The sequence below is a fragment of the Lepisma saccharinum genome, chromosome 14 (genome assembly GCF_977018435.1).
Source record: "Lepisma saccharinum chromosome 14, izLepSacc3.1, whole genome shotgun sequence".
Classification (NCBI taxonomy): domain Eukaryota; kingdom Metazoa; phylum Arthropoda; class Insecta; order Zygentoma; family Lepismatidae; genus Lepisma; species Lepisma saccharinum.
This window is the reverse complement of record NC_139242.1, coordinates 6,921,945-6,932,957: the sequence shown is the minus strand read 5'-3', so window position 1 is coordinate 6,932,957 and position 11,013 is coordinate 6,921,945. Positions and strand designations below refer to the sequence as shown.

The 11,013-nt window shown below is 36.4% G+C and overlaps 1 protein-coding gene across 1 annotated transcript; it reads left to right on the top strand.

Annotated features, from left to right (window-relative positions):
* Positions 1-6,949: 6,949 nt before the first annotated feature.
* On the top strand, positions 6,950-7,543 carry LOC145998661 (uncharacterized). The gene has a single exon (XM_083135126.1). The coding sequence runs from the start codon at positions 6,950-6,952 to the stop codon at positions 7,541-7,543; it is 594 nt and encodes a 197-aa protein (XP_082991252.1).
* The last annotated feature ends 3,470 nt before the right edge of the window (positions 7,544-11,013 follow it).

The following is an 11,013-nucleotide window of genomic DNA, read 5'->3' as shown; positions in this document are numbered from 1 at the left end:
GCCACAAGGGATAATGGATTATAATATAGAGGTTTGTATAGGTGACAGAAAGAAGTTAGCCCTCCAAAGATAATGAAGAGAGAGGTAATCAATATGGAGAGAGAGAGATAGGGGGATGTGAGGCCTCAAAAGAGAATTGAGGGAGATGTTAGAAGTAAGAAGGGAGACAGAACCAGGAACCCCAAGGGGAAGTTCTAAGAACTACATAGGGAAGTAGGAGAATGTAATGTCTCAAAGAAGAGTGGAGGGGGAGATAAGGAGTAGTAAGGGAGATAAGGGGATGCCTGGCCTCCAAAGAGAATGGGAAGAATAGGGTAGGAGATGAGTGGAAACCAGGTCTCTAAAGAGAATGGAATAGAGAGAGAGAGAGAGAGAAGAGGTGAAAGATTATGGGAGAAATATGAGGATGAAATGCATCCAAGGAGAATACAGGTAAATATGAATGTTAGGTGATAGGGAAGTTAGGGATTAAAGGGTGGGTAATGTAAAAAGGGTGAGAGAAGTACAGATTTCCTGTTAGAATTGGGGAGGGAGATAGTAAGAGTGTATAAAGAGAACTCGCACATGTTGCTCTTCCATCCTTTCATACATGTGAATTCTCTTGTTGATGGTGTCTAAGAGCTTCATAATGCTCTTCATGTTCTATGGAATTAACCACTCAACCATGCTGTTGTCACATCCTTTATCACCTGGTTTTCTTTGGTGCAATGGATCCTGTATGCCTAAGAAAAAGGGAAATTGCTTGCACTATTAGAATATTATTTAATGTACTTAATGTTTTAGCCTTATTTAGTTTCCATCACAAGTTTTATGCTGCAAAATCCCTACAAAGCCCGTTGATAAGCACCAGTCACTCTGCTTTTGGTCCTGTATGGTAAAATCAATGCACCCAAAGGATCACGTGGTGAGGCATGGAATCTTGCTGGAGAAACAATTCTCAACCCTTAGCGAAAAGCATAGTGCTTCTCATAAAGCAACAGAAAGCAGAGTGAATTGCCAGCAGAAACCAGTAACCAATGTGTGTCTTCATGATTGCAAGGATAATAATTATTAATCATTAAATTACTGAAAGTTATGGAGAAATTTGAAAGTAATTGTGAAGATTGCGGAGACTATGGATAAATTTTATTACCGTCACTTTATTATATTTTGACAAATCTAGTATTTTTTCTTTATTTATAAAACTAACTTTTACCCCCCTACCCTTCCAGTATGCAATTCTACTATGTGCATTGTTGTACTGAACATCGCTTTCCTCCTTAGTCAGTCCACGGTTCGCTACTGATACACAGTGAAATTTCTCTTGCAAATACTAAATTTAGGTTTATGCACAAAGATCGATGGAGAGTTAAGAGTACAGTTTGGTCTCAAGAAGGTAAAAGGAACAAGAGATGGAATTTAATTACTGTGGATAATTGGCTAAAGATAGTAGAAAAAGAAGAGGAAGTATTTTTAGTATTTTGTGACTCTGGAAAAAGCATTTGATAGAGGGAATTGCATGAATTAAATAGATACTGAAAGGATTTGTGTAGATTCAAAAGGAAGAAAACTCAAGCAAAGTGCACATGAAACATCAAGTTAAAGTGAGAATAGAGAAAAACGATGGACAGGATTGAAACTGGGAGAGAAGTACAGCATACTACTATCTATACTAACTTGGCCCCCGTGGTGGAGTGGTTAGCACATCAAGCTACAATGCCAGGGGTCCTGGGTTCGAATCCTGACGTGGGCATTGATGCTTTCATCAATTTCATCATATCATAACTCATCCATATCTTCGCAGTTAAGGACGAAAATATATGTGAAAAAGGCAAAGGCAATGGTTATTGGAAAGAAACCAAGGGGAAATTGATGTGAGAATTGGAGGCCAAAGTATTGAATAACTTGACAACATCAGATATATGGGATATATCATAAGCAGTTACATGAGCTGTAGTCAGTAAATCAAAGTGAGCATAGCAATGGAAAAGGAAGCCTTTAATAGAAGAAGAGGTGTGTTTTGTGACCTTTGGATAAACAACTAAGAAAGAGATAGTGAAGTGTTTGTGGAGCGTAGTGTTGTATGGTGCATGCTTTGAAGAAGTGAGGAAAAGCAACTAGAAGCTTTAGACATGTGATTATCGAGAAGAATGGAGCATGTGAAATTGACAGGCAAATAAGAAATAAAACTGTATTGGAAGAATTGATGATAAAGAGCAATGAAGGAAGTAATCAAGAAAAGAAAAATATATTGGCTAGGACACTGGTTAAGATGAAACTGTGTTCTAAAAGCCCTGGTTAAGGTGTGGTTAATGGAAAAAGGAAGAAGGTATCAGATGATATATGATTCTATTCTCTTCTATTTAATTAAGCAGATTCTATGCTAACTTGAAGCACAAGATGCAAGATCAGAAAGTCTGTAGGTTAAGTGAAATACCTGCCAAATGATGATATTCAACACAGTGCACTTTGGGAAGAAACAGCATGAAGTTGGGCATAATGATTCACACATGCTAAGGAAATCATATGAGAAATTTGAAATATTTTATACTTACACAATCCTCATATGATCATGATAATCTTACCTTGAATCACTTCAGCAAATATTGTGCACACAATGCTTACCTGGCATGTTTTCAATGCAGGATATGATCTATTTGTCCAAAATATGGTGGTGGAGCGTGATTTCGCAAATTGAATTGTGGGGGAAGTCGTTCGCTGAATATCATCCCTTGAGGCAGAGAGCAATGAATGAATTAATTAATGAGTTTTGTTAATGAGTATCCACATTTACATTAAGGAATATGTTCTGAGACATTAAATGTTTTCAATATTATAAACGAGGAATTAAAAAATCCACAATAGCAATTTTATTTAATTTCCAACAATATTTTACATATAGTGGTGTTAGAGGAAGAGAAAAATTGCACCACACAACAGGGCAGACTCGGGAAAGGTGGTAAGGTTGATTATGCGCTACCCCAAGATTCTCCTTGGTATAAGCAAAGAATTGACAAATTCGAGCAAAATTTCCAGTTTTCGTTTATTTTCATGATCGTTTCTGTTTTTCCCCATGTTCATGGATGGGATGAACAACTCTAGCCTAATAACAACAACCACTGAGAATGCAAGGCACTGCTTGACTTAAAACATTGATATTATATAGTGACATGACCAGGGAGGGGGTTGGGTGGGGGATCATAACCTCCCTCCCTCTGATAGCTCAGTATTCTTTTAAAAAAGAACGTCAAAGGCAGGAATAGATGGCAAAATGAGGATTGACTTCTAATAAAATTACACATAACTGCCCTTTCAAGAATCCTGGGAATGCCACTGATACTGTGCATGAGCTAGTAAGAAGAAACTTGTGGAGGCTGGTGCCAACTGTTTCAGGCATTTCAAATAGCAGGAAGCTGATGAAGTAAGTACCAAGTGACAAGCCACTGCTCAGAAATCACCATATTATTGGTGGAAGAGACCAGGGTGTTTTCAGAGTACAGGAAAGGCGAAGAATCCTCAGTTTGATCAGAAGGCATGAGGAACAAAATGCAGGCCACAGGGAGGAAGGAAATGGGGTGGGGGTCAAGATTTTCAGAGAACAAACAAGGGGAGGAGAATGAACCTTCTTCTCTAAGGTCAAAGTCCTGGAATTATATCTTCAACCTGATTTCTTTTTATGAGTAATAATATTAACATGTAAATTCTTGATTTATATTAATTTAAAGATCACTTCAACTCTTATATTAACTGAGGTAATGAATTTGATTTTTAGAAATTGAAAGATCTCTCCAAAGTTAATCACCTGGGTTAGCCTTGTCCAGCAAGTTATTTTGTTGGCATCTCTCTACCTCAGCAACTCAAAACTTGAGGAGTGTATAGTAAGAATCCTAACAAGAAGATACCTTCATAAAATCGTAATCACATCAATGATTTAATCCACTTTCTGAAATGCCCTTCAAATTACAAACAGAGTTCTTGCATAGCAACAGCATTGTTTACAGTCATTGTTGATTTTCTACAATCAATAGAAAAGAGAATGGCAGTAATTTTGGTATTATTGGATCTGATTAAAGCATTTGACAGTGTTCTTTGTCTTACTCTTAAGAAATAATAATACTCCAATTTTTTACCCCCACTCTCAAATAGCTTAGATTGCATCTTCATGACTTTATTTTTTATGTAGTTTATTTTACTTTGCTTTTCTGCCGCTTTTGGCTAATCACAAATATGATGATGAAATTAATGAAAGGACACTCACCAAAATCATCCATGCCCAGTCTTTGATTCAAACCTGCAACCCCTGGCATTGTAGCATGCTATGCTAACTACTCCACCAAATAGATAAATTCAACAGTATCTTTTCTACTCAGCAAGGTGCTACTGGAGACTGGTACTCTCATATATTTTTCACATCACATTTACCAAGTGTGATCAAACATAATACATTCCATTTTTAATGCAGACAAACCCAATTATAAATGTCCTCTTGCCAATGCAATTGCAGCATTATGTAACACATTCCAGATATGCGATGGGCATAGCCAATCATACAACTACTGTTCAATAATTCATTTGTATTGTGAATGCACAATGGGTCATGTTAGCACCACATCTGTTTTGCATGTAGACTCTTCTTTCAAATTCCAACCCCCAGCTGACCCAATTGTGTTGTTTTCACCACTGCTGAGTCTGATTTGTACTCGTATTATATTACATTGTGTTTTTGCTTATGCTCTTGAGATTTGCATTGAACAATTTATGTACACATTGTATAAATTCTTCGTGATGATTCCACTTCAGATTTTAAAGTTACTGATGATTTTGAATCTAAAGAGGCAGTGTTTAGGTTTTTATAATTAATTATTTCTATATTACATATTAAAAATATGTTTTCAATAATTTTTAGTATGTTGTATTTTCTTTTCTTCAAGAAATTGTTACAGAAAAATATGCATAAATGTGAAAAGTGTATATAAAATAAAATATGTAATACATCTGTGAAAAGTGGACACTTTGATAATTTTTTAAAGCTGTAGGAAAGAGTAATAAACTTAGAAACATATTTTTCATGATTTTTTTATGAAGAGCAAAGAAAAATGTATCAGTCTGCATGGAGAAACATAATATTTTCATGAGAGTTCACTAATTGTTAATGACGACATATCCACCATTAGTACCTGGAACAAGTTAACAGTCTAAAAATAAACCCTGGGATCTTCTCTCTCTCTGATAAATTCTAATGAGTTATGGATATACATACAAAATATAAATTCAAAAAAACAAAACTGCATGTTTGCATTTTGTGTGTACTGTACAAAAACAGCTGATCATATACTCCCACCCCTAAATGAAAACAAAAGAAGATTACCAGACAATGAATGCTCTTCTATGTTTCGTTGTTCATCTTTTTTTTGCAGCACCTGAAAACCTATTTGATAATTACAATTCAGGATAAAAATTCTTGATTATGAATAAAAATGGTATAATCAAAATTTCAGCTTTGCAAGCACTATCTAATGCATTTTGACACCAGTTTTACTTTTTTCACTGAAGGAGGAGGTATTGAACTGCTCCCTTTAATAATCAATCCCCAATCGTTCCAATGTTAAAAACAAAGTAGAAAATTATTTATAAAATTAGGTAGATGAGCTAAAACTGCATACACAAGCACTCAAGAATATAAGTTAAGATTATATTCTCACCTCTGTCTAACTAGGTAATAATAATTACTAGTATTAATTACCTTCTTTATTTTTGCTTCCCATATCTCGCCAACTATTGGCTATATATTATCCTTATACATGCTACATGTACTTATTTACATACATGTTTATACGGTATACATGTGTGTCTGTAACATAACTATCTGCTGTATAATGACCTCCTTTTGTATTTTTCTTATTATATGTTATTTTTCTTCCTCTTTTAGGTTTATCACTATGATGAAAAGGAATGGTGATTATATGAAATTAAAGAGGGAACACTTAAAAAGGAAATACCAAGCATCAAGCAGGAACTCTGACCAAGATCTTTGTTTGTAAGATTGCTAGTTCATAATTCAACATGCTTTGCCACCAGAGTGACTATTTTCTTATTTTAATTTCTTTTATATAAAAATATACATAGTACGTATATTATATATATATATATATATATATATATATATATATATATATATATATATATATATATATATATATACCTGAATATAACAAAAGGTACATTAAAAAAGAATTGGTAAATAACAGGTGAAGCCTTACGAGCTTCATTTTGCCATTGAAAAATATGTTGTTTTTCTAAATAGAGCTACAGAGTCCTCAACACATTATAAACCAACCTTCTGCAAATCATAAGCTGCTTCTATCCCAATTTTTTGATGCTGGTTTAGGCTATCTTTATTACAGTCAAGTTGTTGGCACCCTTCACTACCTCATTGTACTGTAAGGCAAGAGCTGATTTCGTTAATCCCATTCATCATCATCCTGAGAGGCACTTGGGGTTCTCTGCTATCTCCATAGCAATCTTAGCATCAACAACAACAGTACACATTACTTACCTAACAAATAATTCCTCTGATCAACAATCAAATTCATTTTGTATTAAAACAAGTTGTAAATAAATTATGTGTATATACAGGGTGAGTCAAAAGTCCCAAGACAACCTTTTAATTCGAAAACGACTTGACGGAGGGAGATGAAATTTCGGATGTGGGTAATTGGGGTGGGGGCACACCAGATGGGTAGTGTCTATCATGGCGGCCATCTTGAAAGCCGCCATCTTGGAATTACATGCAGATTTTCAAATGGGAAGGGAGTCATGTAGCATAACATTTTTCATGTGTGTTTGCTCAGAAATAAGAATATGCAGTTATTTTTTTCCTAACTTTATTTGGTCAGGATATTTTCAAAGTTGAAGTTCACATTCGGCGTAATGTAATGGATTGGTATTTATTTGTTCCAGGTGATCGAACATGGCTCTAACCCTCCAACAACGGATCAAAATTGTTGTTATAAGTGGGGAGCGCAGTGAAGAAGATTTCAATTCCTGGCATCCACAAAGATACAACATCTCACATTCCACAGTGTTTCGTGTAATGCAGAAGTTTAAGGAGACAGGATCCATGTGCAACAGAAAATGTACTGGACGGCCGAGAACAGCTACCGATGAAGAAACAGCAAAGACAATCATGCCATCCTTGGTCAAGAGCCCGAAACGCAGTATCCGGCGTTTGGCTTCAGTGTCAGGAGTCAGTCAGAGATCCATACTCCGTGTGTTGCATACTAACAAGTGGCATCCCTACAAAATTCAAATGCAGCAGTTCTTAACTGAGGATGACCCAGACAGGCGGTTACAGTTTGCAGACTGGGCTTTGACTTGTTGTAATGAAAATCTCCAGTTCCCGAAAAGTGTTCTGTTTAGTCATGAGGCCATATTCTTCTTGAACAGTGAAGTAAATAAGCAGAATCATCATTATTGGTCAGATACCAACCCATCGTGGACAGATCCTCATAAGGAAGTCGGTGCAGCAAAGGTAATGGTGTGGTGTGGGATATGGTACACCTGAATTGTGGGACCTGTCTTCATCCATGGCAACCTGAATGGGGAGAGATATCTGAATATTCTGCAGGAAGATGTGTTCCCCTCACTGATGAACCCAGACGGTGAATTACCAGCCTATTTCCAACAGGACGGCACTCCTCCGTACTACTCGTTATGTGTCAGGCAGTGGTTGGATGAACAGCTCCCGGGTCACTGGATTGGTCGAAGAGGGCCCACTGAGTGGCCATCACATTCTCCGGACCTTTACCTCTTGACTTTTACCTTTGGCGTCATCTTAAAGCCATAGTTTATCAAGAGAAAATCATTGATCTCCGACATCTCCAGCACCGGATCCAACACACATGTGACTTTGTCGACCCTGCAGTGTTGTTGCATGTCCATGAGGACTGGCTGAAATGTCTTAAGTTGTGTGTAGCACAGAACGGACAACACATAAAGCACATCTTGTATAATGCCAAACGCAAACTTCAACTGTGAAAATATCCTGACCAAATAAATTTAGGGAAAAAATAACTGGATATTTTTATTTCCGAGTAAACGCACATAAGGTAAAGTGTTCCCCTGTGCATAGCACCACGCCATGAAGGCGTATAGGGGGTGTGGGAGTAACGCCCCACACTTTCTTGATCCGGTCGTGAGTGGGGGTGATGTGATCAGCATCACGCCCCTGACCGCCTTTACCCCCCAGGGTTTCCCCCAGGTACCCATGTTATTCGACGCTGGGTGGGCGCCGGGGCCGCTTCCACCGTTAGAAAAGTTCCCGGATTTGAACCGGCCGGGGATCGAACCCGGGACCTTTAGCATGGTAGTCAGACGCCACCGCACATGTAAAATGATATACTACATGACTCCCTTCCCATTTGAAAATCTGCATGTAATTCAAAATGGCCGCCATGATAGACACTAACTCCATCTGGTGTGTCCCACCCCAATTACCCAAAACCGAAATTTCATCGCCCTCCGACAAGTCGTTTTCGAATTAAAAGGTCATTCTGGGACTTTTAACTCACCCTGTACTATACATAGTAATTGGAAATGAACTGAAATAAAATACTCAATATCACCCAGTACTGCATCTGGTAGAGTTAAAGAAACAGTTATGCTTTTCATGTTAACCCTAATATGGATAAAGTATACATTTTTTAACTCTGAATGTATGGCCCATATTTCTATAGGTGAGAATATGTCTTCTGCATGTGGCACCACTTCATGTCAAGATAAACAGAGAACCAATCAAGCATACACGTACAGAATGCATTTCCATTTTTCTTAGCACAAATGAGATTAGGTGTTGTGTAGGCACTCTTTTTGGTGGGTGAGTTTCTGTCTTGCAGTTATCCTTGTTCTTGCTAATGTTTGTTACAGTACGTTTACATTAATTTACATACACATATTAGATCAAATCAATACATACATATACATGTCCTAGGAGTTCGTTTAAGATGTGAAAATTTGGATTTTATTGTCAGGTAGTCTTTAACAGAATAAAAAAAAATGATCTAGTAGGTATTTTTTCCCATGCTTTTTATATGAGGTAGCTGATTGTATTGTCTTTAAGTCACTTGGAAGGTTATTGAAACAATGAACAGCCATGTATTTTGGTCCTTTCTCAAATAATGTGGTGTTTTGTGATGGTATCATGAGGTTGCTGCCATTCCTTGTATAATATTTATGTGAGGAGTTGTTACACTTGAAGGAATCGTCTAAGTCTGTTTAAACATACATCAGCAGATGAAGTATATACAAGCATGGTGAGGGTAATATGACTAAGTTTTTAAACAGTTTTCTGCAGGGTGTATTTATCTTAGCTCCTGCTATTATTCTGATAATTTTCCTTTCCAGCACAAAAAATTTATTACTATTAGTGGCATTTCTCCAGAAGATTATACTGCATGCTAATAAAGATTGAAACATGGTGAAATATAGTATTTTCTGTGTTTGTAAGTTTGATATTGAATTCAGTGTACTAATAGCAAATAATTTTCCATAGTTTTGCGGAAAGGTGATCTAAGCTTTCTTGAATCCATACTCCCAGGAATTTGATTGTTTACTGTCATATTATCTAATATGACAATTGGTCCATTTATCATTTTATTCCTTGTGTGATGGAAATTGACAGCAACAGTTTTGCTGCTCTTTAATACTAAATTATTGTCAGAAAACCATTTGGTGAGTTTAATTGTTACATGTTTGATATTAGAGTTAAGGGTTTGTTCCTTATCACTGGAGATGGTTACACTTGTATCATCTGCATAAAGAGTGGTTCATGCTGAATTTAAATTTAGATGCAAATAATCAATATATATTAAGGAGAGTAATGGTCCAATAATAGATCCTTGTGGAACTTCACTTGATATTGTGCAGGGTTTTGAGAGAAAGCTAGATTGTTTACTTCTGTGGATAATCTCAACTATTTGCATACGATTGCTAAGATAGTATGTGAACCAATCATGTGTGATGCCTCTTATGCCATAATGTTTTATATTTTGTAATAGTCTTCCATGGGGTACTAGGTCGAATGCGTTTGTTAAATCTAGAACAGTTGTCCCCCTTTGTCTAATGTTTTTCTTATATATTTCAAATAATGAAAGATTGCAGATTCAGTCAATTTCCCTTTTCAGAAGCCGTGCTGAGTATTTGAAATAAGTTGGCGTTTTTCTAAAAATGATACAATTTCAATGTTCATGGTAGCTTCTAAAATTTTTGAGAATGGGGAGAGGAGAGATATTGGTCTGTGGTTGATTAAGTTATTCCTATCCCCTTTCTTGTACTTATATTGGTATTACTTTTGCTTTCTTCAGCTTTTGAGGAAAAACTCCTGCGGTCAGTGACAAATTGATTATGTGGCACAGTGAGATTGCAATATATTCTTTGCATTGTTTCACAACATAAGTGGGGATTTCATCTACACTACACGACCAAGTAGGTCTGAGTTTCTGTATGATTTTTTTAATCTCTATAGTAGTTGCTGGGTGTAAGTACATTGTTTTGATGCAAGTTCCTAATGTTTTTAAGTTGTTTGTGTTGTGACTGGTACTAGTGTTGGGGATACAGATAATGATAACATGATTCACGGAAAGAGCAATAGAAATGTATGAATAAATAGAGGGGAAGCAGACAGTATGTTAATAATGGTGAATGAACAAAAAATATATGTACATATAATTATATCCAGCATCAGGAAACAGAAAGCAGCCACAACATTTCAAGGGAGGGGGAAACAACCTTAGAAGAGAGTAAATAGTTTTAATATTCGGAATATAGGAATATATATGCTTGTGTGTTTTTTTTTTGGGCGGTGGGGTCGAGGCAGGCCCAACACTAAAATAAAATTTCCTAAAATACAAATCAAGCATTTTTCTAGTTTCACATATTTATTCGCATATCATAGAAACAATCATTGTATTCCCTGCCAGCACAATAATCATCTATAAATCTGCAATAGAATATATCTCCACCCATTTCTTCTAATAT

What these genes read in the sequence shown, in the direction of transcription:
- LOC145998661 (XM_083135126.1), top strand. Translation starts at nt 6,950, where the DNA reads ATGGCTCTAACCCTCCAACAACGGATCAAAATTGTTGTTATAAGTGGG.